Source organism: Eublepharis macularius, chromosome 9 (genome assembly GCF_028583425.1).
Source record: "Eublepharis macularius isolate TG4126 chromosome 9, MPM_Emac_v1.0, whole genome shotgun sequence".
NCBI lineage: Eukaryota > Metazoa > Chordata > Lepidosauria > Squamata > Eublepharidae > Eublepharis > Eublepharis macularius.
The window spans coordinates 107,869,469-107,888,401 of record NC_072798.1 but is presented as its reverse complement, the minus strand read 5'-3'; the positions used below and the strand labels follow the sequence as shown (position 1 = coordinate 107,888,401).

At 50.1% G+C, this 18,933-nt stretch overlaps 2 protein-coding genes across 2 annotated transcripts in view; one reads left to right on the top strand and one right to left on the bottom strand.

Annotated features, from left to right (window-relative positions):
* The window catches only part of ELAPOR2 (endosome-lysosome associated apoptosis and autophagy regulator family member 2), a 121,269-nt gene extending 112,205 nt beyond the window's left edge, over positions 1 to 9,064 (bottom strand). Inside the window, exon 1 of the mRNA XM_054988728.1 lies at positions 8,983 to 9,064. The gene's annotated coding sequence lies outside the window, so the exon portion shown is untranslated. The remainder of the gene's footprint in view (positions 1 to 8,982) is intronic.
* Positions 9,065 to 18,490: 9,426 nt separating this feature from the next.
* Positions 18,491 to 18,933, top strand: part of LOC129335470 (NADH-cytochrome b5 reductase 3-like) — a 36,407-nt gene continuing 35,964 nt past the window's right edge. The window contains exon 1 of the mRNA XM_054988029.1: positions 18,491 to 18,552. Within this exon, the coding sequence (XP_054844004.1) occupies positions 18,532 to 18,552 (21 nt within the window). The 5' untranslated portion in view covers positions 18,491 to 18,531. The remainder of the gene's footprint in view (positions 18,553 to 18,933) is intronic.

Genomic DNA, 18,933 nt, shown 5'->3' with positions numbered 1-18,933 from the left:
GAAGGAAGGGAGGAAGGAAGGGAGGGAGGGAGGAAGGGAGGGAGGGAGGAAGGAAGGAGGAAGGAAGGAAGGAGGAAGGGAGGGAGGGAGGGAGGGAGGGAGGAAGGAAGAAGGAGGAAGGAAGGGAGGGAGGGAGGGAGGGAGGAAGAAGGAGGAAGGGAGGAAGGAAGGAAGAAGGAGGAAGGAAGGAAGGAAGGAAGGAAGGAAGGAAGGAGGAAGGAAGGGAGGGAGGAAGGAAGGAAGGAAGGAAGAAGGAGGAAGGAAGGAAGGAAGGAAGGAGGAAGGAAGGAAGGGAGGGAGGGAGGGAGGGAGGGAGGAAGGAAGAAGGAGGAAGGAAGGAAGGAAGGAAGGAAGGAAGGAGGAAGGGAGGGAGGAAGGGAGGAAGGGAGGGAGGGAGGGAGGGAGGAAGGAAGGAAGGAACCCCCTTTGCTTCTCACGTGCCTTGACAGCCCCTTGGCGGGGACAGAGTAAGTCGGTAAGGGACAGAAAACACGAATAACTGAATTTCATTATACTCTTTTGGGGAAGCATTTAAAGGTACAACAGGGGGTTGATTTCTTAGGCCAGTTGCCTCAAGTGAGAGGGGCAGGCTGCACTATCACATTTAACACAATAAATGGAATATCTGCCAGCCATTTTTTTTAAAGGAACAGGTTTCAATAAGAAACTAAAAACATTTACAACTGCTAGGAAGAAGATGGAGCTTTCTGAAGTTAGCAAGGCACAACAGGCCTTCCTCCTCTACCCAGGCCAATATTATTTCAGATATGGAAACAAGCATAGAAAATTATTGGTGAGCGCTCTGCTAGACAAACAGGTCCAGAGAAAAGCTTCCTCTCACAGTCTGGGAGACCCAGGCACAACAAGTGGACTGGAAGCCCCTCTGCCAAACATTTGCAGACCTCCATCACCCACAACTAGCATTTCCCCAGATTCTATCAAGGGGTATCTTGCTTCTGTTCAAGTGCCCCAAATAAAATCTGAAGATACTTTCTCAATCACTACTAAAGAAGTTACTGCAATAATTAAACAGGAAAATCGCCAGGCTCTGATGGGTTCCCAGCAGAATTCTCCACATCCTTTCTCCAAAGGAGACCTATACCGCAGAAGGGGCCTTTGCTCCCTAAGGAGCCCATCCTTCCTCCTGCCTGTTCCTCCGCTGCTCTGCAGATCCAGATGGCTGCCTGTGCCCCACTTCTCTCCCAGGGTGAGGGCGCTCAAGGGTTCGACAGGGGAAGAAATCACTCATGACAATTATGCATAAAAGCAGTGAAACAGGCCAAATATGAAATATTTTTATTAAAGGTAATAGCTCTGATCTTCCAGGACTATTTACATCGGACTTAATTTATATGGGTGGAGACTCACAAGGATTTAAAGATGTTCATCTGCAGAGGGAACAAGAATCCCTGTTATTGAAACTAGGGTTACTTAAAACCAAATTATCACAGTTGGATCAAGCAACGAGGGATGAACAACTAACATCTTCATCAATGGCCGAGACTGAAGAAAACCAGAATAGCAAACTGAGCCACTCATCTTTAGAAGATCGAATAACAGTACCATTAACGTACCATTGACAATTCATACTCAACCCATAGAACTGTTGGTAGCTACCCAATTTAATCAAAAAGAGATTCCACCCATACAAATCCAGCCTGCTCCAGTAACCCCTAAAGCTAGACTCTCTAATGTTGCAGTTGCAAGAGAGAATTATGATTTTTTAGAACTAATCAGTTGTAGAAACCTTTGGAATTTGGCCCAGTGTTGAGCTAGAATGCAGCTGGGCTTAAGCGAGCCCTTCAAGAGCCATAAATTTTGCCTTACTTTCAGAAATCTGACTGCTTGTTGATCCAGGAAACATGGGCTTTAGAAGACATCTCTCTAACAGGTTTTGTTTCCTATCCTGTAAGTGCTCAGAGAATGAAAGGGTGGCCTAGTGGCGGCATAGCCACGTATGTTTCTCAGAAGTTCACCCAACCGAAGTCAATCTCTTCTGCTCCCAATAATATTGCTATTGCTATTCAGATAAAAGTTAACAAGAATCTGATAATTTTGATTAATGTATATCTCCCCCCTTGAGTCACACAAGGAGAAACAGATGATCGGTGGGACCTACTATATACTCAATCTGCAACTAAACTATCCTGGTGCAATATTTATTCTCGCCGGAGATTTTAATGCGAGGATTGGCTACAGTAGTAGAGTCACCACCTGTAAACCTGAGTTATGGGCTGTTAAAGCACCTAATTTACTAGCTCTCTCAATCCATGGGATCTCAAAGGATGCTGGTATCAATCACTCAAGGATCAAGACATCAAATTTAGTGGCTAATTTAGGTTTCAGGATCTTAAATGGAACCCCCTTGTTGACATGAAGGGATAGTATATACATTTCATTGAAATAAAGGGGCAAGTACAATAGATGACTTCATGATCTCCAAACATAATGTAAATCTGGTAAGGAAACTCTCGACTGGGCATTTATTTACCAGTGACCATTTCCCACTACAGCCCTCTCTCTTCTCAGATCTCTCTCACAGGATTAAAGGAAATAAATCCACCACTGTTATGATCTGTAAAAAATTGAATTCACAAATGGCTAGAAACTGCCAGAAAATATTGGGATTCAAAGAAGCCAATGCACTACAAACTTCAATAATCCAATCTGACAATATTGTAAACTCTGTTGGAAAGTTGTATCAACTGGTTGGTCTTTTTTCGTCTGCTCTAGCCAAGCCTATCAGGAAAAACAACATCAGTGAAAAACGTTCGGTACGACCATGACTGTAGCAAACGTAAGCTGGAGTTAAACAATGTTTATGCTGCTTGGAGGAAGTATGGAACTTTAGAAAGAAGGCTTTTCCTTCTTTTGAAACATTGTTATAAAAACCTAATTAAGCGAAAAGAGAGGGAACATACCGAAGCAGGTCACTCCAGACTGTTCAAACTATTTAAAGAATAAAATGAGGGAGTCATTTGGCAAGAACTTAGATCTTTTCAGAGGTGTAACAACTTAACATCAGATATCTAACTGTCCACTTGGGAAAACTACTTTGAAGATAACTTTAAATACACTGTCAGAGATCCCACCTCTTCCTTCAATACTGATATTACTCAGCCACCTGAGTGGCCTTGCAGTGAGTCCAAGAGAAGTTCTATCCATAATTAAACAACTGAGGACTGGAAAGGCCCCTGGGCATGGTTTCCTTCTGGTTAAACTCCTCAAGTTAGATCCACCATGATGGGCAGAACTATTAGCCCCCTTATTCACAAAAATTAACCAAACTGGAGTAATTCCTGAAAACTGGAAATTGGCATTAATTACTCCTATTTCTAAGAAGAGGACAAAATTGGATCCCTCCAATTACAGGCCAATCAGTTTACTTCCTGTATTGAACAAAATATATGCAGCCTTCTTAGTGATTAAGTTAAAAGACTGGATGGAGGAACATAATATAACTTGGCAAGAGCAGTTTGGCTTTCAAAAAGGCTGCAATTGCATACAACACTGTATGCAGCCTTTGTAGATCTCCGATCAGTGTTTGATTCGGTACTGCACACACGGTTAAGGGAAAAGTTAAACTTCACCTCTATTCCAAAGTGGCTATTGGCCCTGATTAAGAATTTATATACTGGGGATGTTCTACAGCTGAAAATCCCCAATACGAACACATCACCAAGATTAATAAAAATAAAAAAGGCGTACGACAGGGGTGTGTTTTAGCTTCACACTTATTTAATTTGTACATAAATAACTTCTCTCCAAATTTGCAAAATAATACTCACATACCTTTTTTAACAAATCAACCACTATCAATGCTTCTATATGCCAATGACTTAGTTCTTCTCAGTCAAACTCTAATTGGCCTGAAGAAACTTGTAAATGATTTTTGTACCTTCTGTGCCCAAGAGCCGTTTACAATAAATTTTGCCAAAACAAAGATCTTGAGATTCTCTAAGTCAAGACGCTTGAAGCAGTATCCCTGGCAAATTTTGGAGAAACCATTGAAGTTAGACAGTTCAAATATCTCGGCGTGATGTTTAATTATAATTTGTCCTAGAACTCCCACATAAAATCTGTCATACGGAAGAACCAAATGAAATTAACTATTCTTACGAAATTTCTTACACCAAAGGAGGTCAACTTATCCTGCTCTTGTTAATGCTACATAAAGCGATCATTCTTCCCAAACTGCTCTACGCTACCCCAATTTGGGTCAATGGACCGCTGGACCCACTCAATAAGCTCCAGTAAGATTCTTTCCCTTCCTCCTAGTGTACCTTCAGCTGTGGTGCAGCTTGAACTCGGACTCCCTCAAATTTCAACATTAGCATGGTACCATGCCCTTAAATTCAGATTGTCACTCCATGAATCTAACGCTTTACCATCTCTACTGCAACTGGTAATAGCTGATTCTCGGTTCAAAACTTGGGTTAGCCCAATTGACTCAAAGCCTTCCACATTAAACCCAAGTTTGATTCACAGGGTTTCACTAAAAAAATCCTTGCAAGGTGTAAGATACCGATAATTTTAAAAAGACTGGGTTACATTAAAATCCAGAGCTGACTGGAAATGCTCCCCAATTTATTTTAACCAGCTAAATATTTTTTCTACCTCATAGTTCCAAAATATTGGCATTCTTTCCTGTTACTCAGATGCAATGCATTACTTTCCGCTGAGATGAAGGGCCATTTTAGTAAAATCCCCCGAGGAGCACCATTGTATCCATCGTACAGATCAAGTTGATTCAATCACCCATATCCTTTTTAACTGCCCCCATCACAAGTTATTTCGCAACCAACATATTACTCCCTGGACTGACCGTCTGCAGAATATTTCTGAACAACAGAAATTAAAGATCTTGCTGTCAGGCAAGATAAGAAAATACTCATGTGATCTAGCCATATTTATCCATGGAGTCATAAATTATCTATAAAATACTTGACGTACGGCTTGCGGGCTGTTAAGTTACAGGGAAAGGAAATATGAAAAGAAGGGTCTCATCCGGACCTGATGCTCCATGCCTGGAGTGCCATTTGGACGAGAGACGGCTCTGTCACGGCTACCGTGGTCTACTCTGCCTGGCAGTGACTCTCCTAGGCCCCAGCTCCTCAAGACACTTGAAACTGGAATCCTACCCAAGGACAACGAAGCCATCGCTTGAGCCAAATGAAAATCAACATCACTTCAGGACGCTCACTCTCCCCTGGAAAGGAGCAGCAACCAACATCTGTGTCAACCCAAGCTACACACATCGCCTTCAAAAATATGTGCCTGTTTAATCTTCCTTAGACAGCCAGTATGGTGTAGGGGCCAGAGTGATGCATTAGGACCTCGCCCCCCCCCCCGGTTCAATTCCCCACCCTGCCTCGGAAGCTTCCCAGGTCACCTGGGGCCAGGCACAAACTCTCAGCCTGACCTACCTTACAGGACCTGTTCTGAGGAAAAGACAGAGGGGAGGAGAAGGACGTAAGGTGCTTTGGGTCCCCACTGGGGGGAAAAGCAGGGTATAACTGAAGTGAAATTAAAAATAAAAATAAACAAAAATAAAATCCTACAATATAAAAGGCAAAATGTATTCCTGACAAGTCACCTCCTACCCTGGTGTGCCTCCAGGGAGCGCTGCCGTGGAGGGGAGGCCAGACAAGGCAGCCGGTCCCTCCAGAAAATGTGCTGTGGCGGGAAGCCCAGGCCAGAATCAGGCACTGAGCAGGTGGCAATGCCTGCCCCTGCCTTCACCCAGCAGGGATCAGGAGCGGAGCAGGTGGCAATGCCCCCGCCTTCACCCAGCAGGGATCAGGAGCGGAGCAGGTGGCAATGCCCCCGCCTTCACTCAGCAGGGATCAGGAGCGGAGAAGGTAGCAATGCCTGCCCCCCGCCTTCACCCAGCAGGGATCAGGAGCGGAGCAGGTGGCAATGCCTGCCCCCCGCCTTCACCCAGCAGGGATCAGGAGCAGAGCAGGTGGCAATTCCTGCCCCCTGCCTTCACCCACCTGGGATCAGGAGCGGAGCAGGTGGCAATGCCTGCCCCCCGCCTTCACCCAGCAGGGATCAGGAGCAGAGCAGGTGGCAATTCCTGCCCCCTGCCTTCACCCACCTGGGATCAGGAGCGGAGCAGGTGGCAATGCCTGCCCCCCGCCTTCACCCAGCAGGGATCAGGAGCGGAGAAGGTGGCAATGCCTGCCCCCCACCTTCACCCAGCAGGGATCAGGAGCGGAGCAGGTGGCAATGCCTGCCCCCAGCCTTCACCCAGCAGGGATTAGGAGCGGAGCAGGCGGCAATGCCTGCCCCCTGCCTTCACTCAGCAGGGAACAGGAGCGGAGCAGGTGGCAATGCCTGCCCCCCGCCTTCACCCAGCAGGGATCAGGAGCGGAGCAGGTGGCAATGCCTGCCCCTGCCTTCACCCAGACAGGATCAAGCATGGAGCAGGAGGCAATGCCCATCCTTCACATTCACCCGGCTGGAATCAGGCGCAGAGCAGGAGGCAATGCCTGCCCTCCCATCACCCAGTGGAGCAGGTGGCAATGCCCACCTACCCCTTCACCCGGACGGAATCAGGCACGGAGCAGGAAGGAATGCCTGTCTGCCCACCCTCCCCTTTCTAGAGTCTGTTATATTTTTCCCTACAATGGGCTTTGTTGCTAGTATAATAATAAAAAGACACTTCTGCCCATCCCCCTGCGGCAGGCAAAACATCAAAAAAAGAGAACGCTGGGCGTTTGAAAATTGGCCAGTGACCTCAGGTTTATGATGGGAGTTGCCAGGCCAAAGATAAAGGAATCAGACTATCCTGGCCTAGGTTATGTCCCCCACCCCCAGGGATATCTGCAATGGAAGATAAGGTTCTCTGTTTGCGGCAGGCGTAACTTAGCAGAAGATAAATGAGTGCAATGGACTATGGGGCTAGTGAGCTATGTGGGAAGAGTCAGAGCAGGGCCACACTAAAACCATCAATCTCTTTTCCATCCATTATTTCTCCACCGCGACCACTGATTCACCACAGGTGCTTGCAAGAGCAAACTATCTATATTCCTATCTATTCTTAAAGGTGCTACTGGACTTTTTAATTTTGCTACTACAGACTAACACGGCTAACTCCTCTGCACCTATCTATTCTTTGTCTCTTCCTTACTCCAAATCTCCTCATCCACACCCCTTTGGAAAAAGGGCCTCAGTCAACCCGGGGCAATTTCACTGAAAGGCAAAGAAAAATCCTAACGCTCTCCAGAGGTTGCTGCTTCTCTGTCAACCTCAGGTATCCAGATTCTGTAATCTTTTGTGACCGTTACTTCAAGTTTACATCCTTAGCAAACTCCTGCAGGGCCAAGAGCCCTTGAAAATGTAATGCCCTGGCCATGACAGTAGATCTCAACCTTTCCCAAACTGTTTTTATTTCTGAAAGAGCTAACTTCAGCAGGCGTGCAAACCAGACCACAAAGCCTCAAGTTTCACTCGATTGAGGGTGGAAACAAATAGCTTTGTTGCGTCTCCTGAACAAGTAAGGTGCTATTAAGGAACACAAAGCAGAGCTTGGCAGAAGCAGGGAAAACAACAACAACACTACAACAAGATGACTGCAAGGGAGAAAATACACATCAGCCTAGTGTTTTGTTCTCCCTTTGACAGTGAAATGGCCAGCGGCAGGAGCAAGCCTAGGCCTGGAGGGCTCCCCCCGGCCACTCAGCTCCCTGGGCAGAGACGCCAGTGGAACCCGCCAATAATCGAACGCGTCCATCCAGTCTTGGTCAGTTTGGAGAGTGACAGATCCCAGGAACGAGTTTTCAGAAAGAGGGCAACTGAACCTCATGAATCGGCTTTTTAAAAATGTCTTCAAGTAGCTCACAATCAAAATACCAATTAAACATTTTAAAAACTCAGCAGAATTAATCAAAGTGGCATCTGCAATAGCCACAAAAAAAGCGGCGTCCAATGCACAGGCCCTCAGCCTGCCTCTTAAACCCAAGGAGGTTTCCTCGGGAAGGAAAGGCTAAAAGGCTCCGCACTGCCGCCAAGACCACCGCGGAGGGAAGGGCCCCGAGCCGCAGGAAGGGAGCGGCGGGCACAGGCCCCCCCCCTTTGTGGGGCGGAGGGGCCAGGGGGGGGCGAGGCCTCGTCAGCTATGGAGGGGTCTTGGGGGCATCAGCCGCCACCGATTTGGGGGGGGGGTTAAATGAGAACACCCCCGCCCCCTTGCCCCGCCCCGCCCTTTCCAGAGACCCGGGAGGCGTTTCTCATGCGGCGCTCCGAGTTCGGGCTCGCACAAGCCCCCCGAGAGAGAGAGAGAGAGAGAGTGTGTGTTTATATTATATATATATATATATATATATATATATATATATATAAACACACACACACACACACACATCCAGCAGGCGCCCCAGACCTTCCGCAGGGGGCAGGAGGGGCGTCCTTCGCCCGCCACCGGGGCACGGCCACTTTCACGGGCTCGGAAGGGCTCCGGACTCCCGGGACACGCGGCGGCTCTCCGTCCTCCCCGGCACGCGCCTAATTTGGGGGCTGCGCGGCACGTGCTGGCGAGCAGCCGCCCGGGCCGTTTGGCTTCGCGCAGCCACGAGACGACGCGCGCTCCGGCGCCAGCCCCGCGGGCAGCCCCGCCACCCCCACCGCGAAGCCGGCCAGGCTCCTGCGGCTGCCCCGCCGATCCCGGCCTCGCCGGCAGCGCTCTGGGGGAGCGGCACAGCCACGCCCGGCAAGGCAGCCAAACGCCCGCGCGAGATCCCCCCCCCCCGTGCCCCCGGCCTGACCCGCAAGGGCCTGCGCGCATTCACACGTTCTGGGCAGCCGCGGGCAGCAGGGGCCGGGGAGCCGCTGCTGCCCTGCCCTGCCCCGCCGCCCGCCAGGTGCGCGCCGCGCCGCTCGGCGAAGCCCCCGAAGGCTGCGGGCGGAGAGGGTGCCGCGCCCGCCGGAAGGGCCCCCGCCGCCCCCCGCCTCGCATGCCCCGGCCGCCCCGCGCCTTACCTCCCGGCACGGAGGCGGCGGCGGGCCGGGCAGAGCCCCCCGCGGGCAGCACAGCAGCGCCCAGCCGCACAGCCAGGCCGGCAGGCAGCCCCGCCGCAGCATCGTCCTCGCCGCCGCCGCCGCCCGCGTCCACCTGCGCCTCTCGGGCTGGGCAGCCGCAGGCAGAGCGCAGGCGCCGCCCGGGCCGCCAGTGACATCAGCCCGCGCTCGCCGCCGCCGCCGCCCGGCCCCGCGCACAACAGCCCCGCCGGGTGGGCCGCTGGCCCCGCGCCCGCCGCCCTGGGCTGGGGCTGCCTCTGGGGAGGGGGGCTCCGGCTCTCTCGCAGGCCGACTGCAAAGGGGCGGCGGGGGCTCCCCGAAGGCCCGCCCGAGGGAGAGCAGCGGGGCCGCTGGGCCGTGGGGCTCTATGGCAGCTCGCAAGCTGAGCGCGCAGTGGGAAGGGGCGGGTGTGTTCCGTGTCTCACACACACACACACACACACACACGTTACCCAACCTGTGGGTCAGGGCCCAGAAGTGGGCTGCTGCGAAGCCCCCGACAGTGAGTCGCACGGCAGCGCCTGCCCTTTGCAGCCTCCTCTTCCTCGCCAGCTTCTCCCCTTGCCGGGAGGGCCGCCTCGGCGCCGCTTCCTGCCCAGCCCCCTGCAGCAGCACCCCCCCCCGGCCCTTTTCCTGCTGCGGTGGGGGATGTATCGCGCCGAGCCGCGCCCCAGCGGCCCCCCGCCCCGGCCCGTTCCCCGGCATCTGCTGCCTTCCTGCCCCTCTTCAACCAGGCGGCCCCTCCCGCACCGCCTCCGTCCCTTGGGCCAGCCCCAGAAGGATCACCAGACCCAGTAAAATGGGCCTTGCGGGTCACCATCCCCAAAAGATTGAGAAACGCGGATCTACTCGACACTCACTGAATGGCCTGAAGCTTCTGGTGCTCGGCCTGCCTGCCTGCCTCCCTCACAGGGCTGTTGTGAGGATAATGTCGCAGCAGAACTCCCTGGACAGAGGGTGTGATACAAATCCAATGAATTCACAAGTCCAAAGTGAGTCAGAAAAGCATTCTGTTTTAGCATATTTTTATTTATTATTTACGTCATTTATAGTCCGCCTTTCTCACTGAGACTCAAGGCGGATTACACAGTATGAGGTTAATACAACCAGTCAACTCTTTTTTCATTTGTCTAACCATCCAGGTCTGTAGATGGGCTCCTCTTCCTTCTTCCGCCTGCACTTCCTGGAAGGAGCCGCCAAACAGGAAAGAATCCCCACCTTGTTCCCCCGGGAACTTCCAGTGCTGCTGACCAAGGGGTTTCCCGGGCCTTCCTTCAGCCAGAGCCTCTAAGAGCCAAGCTACAAGTGACGCCTGACACAGGCTGGACACTTATCAGCTTCCCTCAAGTTTTGATGGGAAATGTAGGCGTCCTGGTCTGGCAGCTTGGCTCTCCATTTAAGTTTACAGAGCGGCAGTTTATGGGAGGGAGAACATGTGGTTGGGAGTGCAGGCGTCGGGCTCTTTCCAGGAGCCCCCCTTCCTCTCCGCTGGGTGGGGTGGGGGGCAGTTTCTGTAAACTTCAATTAAATGGAGAGCTAAGCTGTAAGACCAGGACGCCTACATTTCCCATCAAAACTTGAGGGAAGCTGACAAGTGTCCAACCTGTGTCAGGCGTCACTTGTAGCTTGGCTCTAAGTCTCTCTCTGCACAAGACCTCTTACCTGGGGACGCGCAAGTGCAGGGGGACGCAGTGTTAGCCAGGAAGGCTAGTTTAAAAATTTCACCTCTCTACACAGAGCCGGCAGAGATCGCTCCTCAGAGGGTTTGTTAATTCATCTTCAGGAAGGCGAAACTGACAGATCCTTTGGGGAAGCAAAGATGATCCCACCATATTTAGCAATTTATTAAAGGACTATGCCCTTTCTTTGATTTGTAAGGGTACTGGATTTTGATGTGTGTTAGACAAAACTTCCACATTTCCTTGGAGTCACTTGCAACAGTCCAATGGCGTTATATGCCTAATACAGAATGCAAAGGGAGCCTCTTCCGAGGGTAAACCTATACATTTTCTAAGTAGAGGATATGATGGCAGTTTATAAAGTTATGTATTTGGAGAAAATGGAGACAGAATTTCTATTTCTCTATAAACTAGAATTCACGGGTCACATTTTAGCCATCCAATTCTCCCTCTCACAGAAAGGGTAGTCTATGAATACGGCCATATCATAAACGCCTTCTCCTCATGTGCTCCAACCACATGGCATGTTGCCTGGCGAGGCAGAACAGTCCCTGATCCTCCTGGCAGGGGAAATTACTGGAATGGGAGCCATGAGGCAGGACTGGCCGGCAGCCCCACGCCCCAGAGATGTGCAAAGATGCAAAGACAAGAGTGGTCTTCCAGGAGCTCCTGCCTTATCTTCCTTCCCCCTTTCCTCCTTCCCAATCAGAGTTGGTTAGGGACCTGATAACTCTTCCCTTCCACAAATCGCATGTCATCAATCACTATTTTTACCTATAGTTCCTCCCAGGTATATTCAGTCAGGCTTTCCCCATTTTATTGTCTCACCTCCAGACCTGTTAAGCTATTGTTTCTGGGCAGAAGATGCGATCCTGCCCCAGTGTATGGTCCACAGTATAACTGGACTGCACGGCCTTGTGCTCAGTGTGTGTGTGTGTGTGTTCTAGGACTCATCCACTCACCTTCAGATACCCGTCTGAGCCTTCTCCTCCTTCTCCTTGCCATGAAGCACGGGTTGCTCAGCCGCTGCTCTCTCCGGACATCCTCTGTCTCCTAAACTGGTAGATACTGCCCTACCCTGAGTCTCTCTCTCTCCTCCTCTGTTCTTAAGTTAGTTCTGTGTGCATGTTGTGTGTGTTTTCCTGTGTGTTTGCCCTTACTGCCTTTTTAATAAAACCATTCCTGTTGAACACCTGCCTGGTTCTTTCAGAGAGTTCTCTAAGGGAAGGATCCTAGTATACATTGGTGGAGATTCTGCTAGTTACTCCCTCTCACTGCAGCCCCTTGTATACTAATTCCCCCAAACTCACAAGGAGACCCCTCCCATTTGGGTAACACAAGCTGAGAGGCAGGCGTTTCAAGATGCTGGGGGGGTGGGAAGCAATTTCTCACATTGTATTAACTTGTGGAACTCATGGCCAGAAGATGAAATAGAAGGAACAATTAAATAAATCCCACTACGGCCAATACAGTTTTTTCCTCTTTTCTTTTCCTTCTTACTTTTGTGTTTCTGTAACTGTGTGAGAGGGTTGCAAAGGAAACCTATCAGCAGCCTTGATAAAGCATATCATGAATGGAGGAGAAAAGCCTTCAGTGATGTATAACCACAGGAGGAGAAAGTGCGTTGAAGCAAAGGATCCTTGCTTTCAGAACGATGCACCCGGCCCTATTGCCCTCTGCAAAGCGTTTTAGGATATTAGTCCTCTACATGTACATATGTGTTGCTCACAAAGCTAGAGTACAAGCTCCTTGGAGCAAAGATCTGGCTTTTCATTCTCTCACTGTTTATAAATGATGGTGATGAACTTGGCATATCACTAGGAGATGCTGTAACTACATAGCAGACACAGAGCATGAACTGTGTATATTCAGCCCCCTGGCTTTGAGCCCCCAACTTTCTCAAGAGATCCCAGGACAGAAACTGGGAAAGGCTTCTATACTTCCAGAGTGGAACTCTAGACCAACTCGTTGGCCAAAAATAGAACGGGGTGAGGGATGCAACAGGGACGTCTTCAGACTCTGAAGTGGCTCGTTCAGTTCTCCTTGCGGCTTGAGAGCAGCGATCAGGTTATTGGAGTGGGGGGCATTAGGGGAGCTTAGCCCTCCTGTCTTTTAGGCCCATTTGTCTCCTGTTTTTGGAAGGCTTAAGATTTCCCTCCATAATTCTCACACTGCTTGGCTTGATAATACAAGTAAACAGATTACCAAGCAATAATATGGAAATGCTGGTGAATCACAACTTGAGCCACTGAGAGGGCGGGTTGAAGGAGACAAAATTCCTGGGGCCATGGTTAAGAGATTCCCCCCCCCCCTCCATGGGATTTTTGAGCTGTGAAGATGACCAAAGGAAATCTTTTTTTCCAGTGGGAATGTACTTTTTCTTGGCACACCTTAGTCTTGTTCACAGGTTACAGTGGACGGATGCTTATATCTGTAAAAATAGCCAGTGTGTGTTCACTACATAAATGAAACTGGGAACCAGTTTCAATCACACCTTCAGCTGTACTTGCATTGAATGTAACCTGAAAATTACTCAGTGCATTGCTAAAGAAAAATCAAGTGAATACTACACACGGATTGTATGTGTGTTCACTATAAGTTGTGAAGAGGCTCCCATGAAAAGTCACGAAAGGTCAGGAATAAGGTGAAAGGCTTGTAATGTGAAATGGGAGTTGCTAATTTTTTTTATTTGCATAGCAGGCAGATAAAAGATGCCTTTTTCATGCACAACTAACAACTACCTTCTTCCCTTGTTTTTCCAAGTTTGCTAAAGAACAAATAAGGGGATGGAATTGCAATGTGCAAATGGGATATCTGGTGTTTTCTGCTATTCTCTGCAACGACAGCTTCACGGATCGACCCGACTGCCATGAAAGCCTTAAATAAACAAGGATTGTACACAGAAAACAAAGCTGCATTCACAATCCCTGTTAAGCAGCATGAACGCACAATGGATGCATGTCAATATATATGGAAATGATAGCAAGGAAAGAAACCAGTTAACAGCAGTTAATGCAGAGCCATGCTGTGGAATAAGATACCATTTCAGTTTGCAAGGAAACAGTCATATTTTTGAATGCTCTGGACATTAGAAGTTCCATAAATGTTTCAAAGTCGAACCTCAGAGACAGGCCTACTCACCTCTCACCTCCCCCCATTACCAGGGCTTTTTTTCTGGGGAAAGAAGTGGTGGAACTCGGTGGGTTGCCCTCGGAGCAAATGGTCACATGGCTGGTGGCCCCGCCCCCTGATCTCCAGACAGAGGGGAGTTGAGATTGCCCATGAGGGCAATCTCAACTCCCCTCTGTCCGGAGATCAGGGGGCGGGGCCACCAGCCATGTGACCATTTTCAAGAAGTTCCGGAACTCCCTTCCCCCACGTTCCTGCTGAAAAAAAGCCCTGCCCATTACCTTTCCATGTGGATCTAGTGCGGCTTCCTCATATGTGGTGGAGCATCTCCTTCCAGCCAAGACTGCCACATCATCCAACAGGCCTCCTGTGATATGGTGCAGTACATCTTGCATATTAATGAGGTAATTTGCCTATTAGGCCATGCCTCCGTGACATCACTGGGTGTTACTAAAGATGTGAGCAGGCTACACCTCCCTGTGATGCCACAGGTAGTGGTGTGAGTAGGCCATGCTCCCTGCTGCATCACTGGAAGTGATGTGAACAAGCCACTCCCCCTACTGCTGCATCACCGGAAGTGACATGGGGTACGCCTCATATGTAAGTTAGGCCATTTTCATATTTGCTGCTATGTCACTGGAAGTGATATGAGCAGGCCACCCCCACACCATGACATTGCCAGAAGTGAAGGGTACCTCTCACATATTAATGAGGTGATTTGCATATGTCATCAGAAGTGACAGGAAAAGGCTATTCCTACCTCTGTGACATCAGCAGAAGTGACATGAGTAAACCACATCCCTGCTACATCACCGGATCTCCTTTCTCCAATGCCACTGCAATATCACTGAACTTCCGCCTCTGGCACCCCACCCCGGAATTAGGGCAACCACCACTGCAAATGGCAGGCCCGTAAGACGGAGATGTTCCGCCAGGCATATGGTTGAGGCCATCAGGGATTCCATCAAATGAGCCTCTCTCCCGGTCTCCCCTATGTCTGTAGGGGAGGGTATTTGACCATCTACCCCCTATATATGAGCGGCCATGTGTGGTTAAGTTGCACCTCCACCTCCATCAGATGCTATATGGTTTTTTATACGGTGAGCAGGTGTTTTATTAGACGGCTGTGTTAAATGATTGTGATTTTATCTCTGTATATTTTATCTACTATTGTGACCTGCTCTGAGCCTGCTTGTGGGGAAGGCAGGATATAAATATAATTAGTAGTAGTAGTAGTAGTAGTAGTAGTAGTAGTAGTAGTAGTAGTAGTAGTAGTAGTATAGTTATGTGACCCCTCTATCAACATGGCCATTCACACCCAACAAATAGGATGATCTTAGACACATCCAGAGATGAAGATTTTAGGAAAGAAGCCCTTTTGTGTTAGGGCATCCAGGCTCTTGATGAGAACATAATAATATTAACATTTGATTTATATATGGCCCTTCAGCACAACTTCACTCACTCTGAGCAGTTTACAAAGTATGTTATTATTATCCCCTCGACAACAATCACCCTGTGAGGTGGGTGGGGCTGAGAGAGCTCTTGAAGAGCTGTGACTGACCCAAGGTCACCCAGCTGGCTTCAAGTGGAGGAGGGGGGAATCAAACCCGGCTCTCCAGATTAGAGTCCTTCTGCTCTTAACTACAGCACCACACTGGCTCTCACTCCTGTGAGGCCCCTGGACCTTAAGACCCCAACAGTGGCTAAGATGTACTTTGAAGGGCTGCGTCCTATGCGTTGTACTTACCGGATCCGCAATGAGGAGATTGAGACACATGAATAGTCCAAGACTCTGGGGCTGGGCCTAAATGTCCCTGCAAACATAGAAAATCCAATGCTACAAACGTGGAGGGGTCAGCATGGAATACAGAAGGAGTTCACTGGCGCTCCTGCAGATGAAATGGATTTGGGAATACCCAATCCTCTCTGTCGTCTTTACCAGACCCCGTTGAGGAGTTAGAGGATGCAGACACTCTAGAGGACCAGAGGAAGGAAGAGGCTTTACATGAATCTATGGAAGTAGAAAGCCCAGTCGCCCCAGACATACAGGTAATGAGGTAAAACAATGTTTGTGTTTGTGAATGGAGTGGCTAATGAAGTCAGGGGGTGGCATCTGAGGGGGCCTTTTCACTGAATCATGCTTTCCCTTTTTTAAATTTGGTTTGACCAGCCTGATTAGGACATTATTTAGGGCTGCCAGCCTCCTGGTAGTGGCTGGAGATCTCCCGGAATTACAAATGGTCTCCAGGCCAGAGAGATCAGTTCACCTGGAGAAAATGGCTACTTTTGGGGGTGGACTCTATGGAATTATGCCATGCCAAGGTCCTTTCCCTCCCCAAACCCCTCTTTCTCCAGGTTTCACCCCCCACACCCCCGATCTCCAGGAATTTCCCAGCTTGGAGCTGGCAACCCTAACATTATTCAAGCTCTTGAGAATCTGCACATCGGTGGTCAGGTAGATGTGAACCTCTCTGGTGTACTATGCTTTTTGTTCCTGCCTTAAGGCAAGTGACGAGATGAAGAAGAGTTAGTTTTGTTACAATAAAAGCATTTTGGTTTTGAACTTGTGTGGTCATACCTGTGTTAAGTGGGGGGCAGGGGGAGTGTCAGTGGAGATGCCAGATCAGGAGGAGCTCTTAAGGAACATATTATATACCTGGAGAAGCAGGTACAACAAAGCTCCATGGATGAAATATCCACAGTGGAACAGGTTATCCATAGAAGGGAGAGGGGCCTGTTTATCAGCTCAAAGATTATGCTGGCGACCCTGTCATAGAGGGTCATTTTATCCTGAAGAGTTACAGGAAGTTAAGACTAAACGAGACAGAGTGTACAGAATTGGAAAAAGTTTTAGCCCCAAAAGGCCAGGGGAAGAGAAAATACCATCTAGTAAAGTGGTTAGGGGGGCCTGATAAATGTAACAGCTGGGTTCCTGCTTCTTGCCTTTGCAATCTGATATAGAAAAAATTGTGGATACCAGGTTCTACATTACCCTTCCTAGCAATGTGTGTGTAGGTATTTTTCCACAGAACACTACTGCCGCTTTCGCTATCTGTCTAGCTCCACCATGGGACCTTGCAGGGGCTTGGGAGGTGGCGATAGTGGCCATACACTACCCACACAGCTGGAGAACCATCTCCCAAAATACAACATTTGAAATTGCAAAGGATGGGGAGAAATTGGTCTTCCCTCTGAGACAAGGATATTACAGAGACATGCCCAGCTTGGTGGGTGCTATGAACTCTGTTAGAGAAGAGCGCCCTACACCCCCAGGTGCGGTGTCGCACTACGACATGTCTCAAAAGGAGAGGATTTATGCTCCAGACCCCAATACTATCTCTGCAAGCGCAAAGCCGGCCTATATATTAGGGATGGCCCCGAATCAACCGTTAAAAATACCTTTTACTGCAGATATTATGGGGGGGGACGTTCAACTGCTTGTACATTTAGAGACACTGTGGAGCATCAGATAGTGGAAGGCTACTATGTGGCGCGGCCCCAGTGTAACCCTGTACATGGAGAAAGCAAGGAGCATATCCACATTACTTATGACAAGCCTGCTAATGGGCCTGTGAACAAATACCACATAGACACTGCCTCTATTGAAATTAAGATGGACCCATACAAGGTGCCGTTTCACCTGAGCAAGGTGATTGTGAAGCTGCATTTTAGTCCTCAGAAAGCCCTAGTCATTGAAGCACATAAAGATGGCCATCTCAAAAAGCTAAGGCAATCCAGATGTTTACAGGCATTACTACAAGAACCAACGTAGATATGCTGCCTCTGGGTACCACAGATCTCCTGTTATATATTGGGCAGGGGTAGGGGGTATACCCCGGAGCCTTTTCTGAAAAGCTGTCCCTCTTTTGAGAAGGGGTTTGAGCTCATAAAGCCCCATTTAAAAACGGCTGCCTGAAATATTGCTAAATATGTAGTGGGGTATGCGTCTGAAGCTGGGTGTAATGATATGCTGTTAGCTTTTATTTATTTATTTAATTAATTTACTTATCTCACTTATAATCCACCTTTCTCACTGAGACTCAAGGCAGATTACGGAATGTGAGATTAGTACAGTCAGTTTCAAGGACATTTCTATAAACAATGTCATAGGTAAATACACACATTCCAAATCTATCATTTGGATTTTTAATCCAACCTGTAGTCCAAACCAGGCCAGCTGCTTGGTAATATATCTTAATATTTGGTACCACCAGACCGCCTCTTCTTTTTCCACTTTGCAATACCTTAAATCTTATTCTGGGGTGTTTTTTTTTACCATTCCAAATAAAATTGTTTATCTGTTTTTGCCAGTTTTTCAGGGTCTTCTCTTGTATATCGATTGGTATCATTGCTCGACAGCCTCGCGCGCTCCTACCGGCCGGCGCCTGGGAAGCCTCTGGGGGAACCGGAGCGCTTCCTCGGCAAGAAAGGTTGTCGCGCGTTCCAGCCGTTCCATCGCTCCTTCGCAACGCCGCAATTTCACCGCGGAACCGCCCCCCCCTGCCCCCTGCACTGCCGCACCTCGCCGCCAGGGGCCGCCCGGCCTCCTGCGCTGGGCAGGGCCGCGCGCCTGCCAGTCACGGTGACGGACGGGGCGCGGAGGCAATGAGGACCCTGGGCGGAGCTAGGGGCGGGGCCGGACCTGCTGGCGGGCGAGAGGGCGGGCGCGGCCACTTCCTGTTCCGGCAGCGGGGCAGCCATGGGGGCGCAGCTGAGCACCGTGAGTGGCCGCGACGCGCGTCTGGCCGGCACGTCTGCACGCGGCTTGGCCTGCTTCTCCCGCCGGGCGGGCGCGGGAACCGGGAGGGGGGCGGGCGCAGAGGCTCCCTGGCCGCGCGCTTCTCCGGCCCGGCGTGAGGCTGGCCGAGGGCGGGGCCAGGGCCGGGGCAGACCTGGGCTTCGCTTCCCCGCCGCCCGGGCCGTCTCTCGCCCGCGGACCGGGTGGGGCCGGGCGGCCTTCGGGGCGCCGCTCCTGGCCGGCAGCGCCCCTCCCCCCCGTCTCCGAAGCGGCCTCTGCCGGCCTGGGGGGGGGGCGCCCGTTACTCGCGCCCCCCGCCCCGCTCGGGGGCTTGGCTTGCGGGGCGCCGCGGAGCCCCTCCCG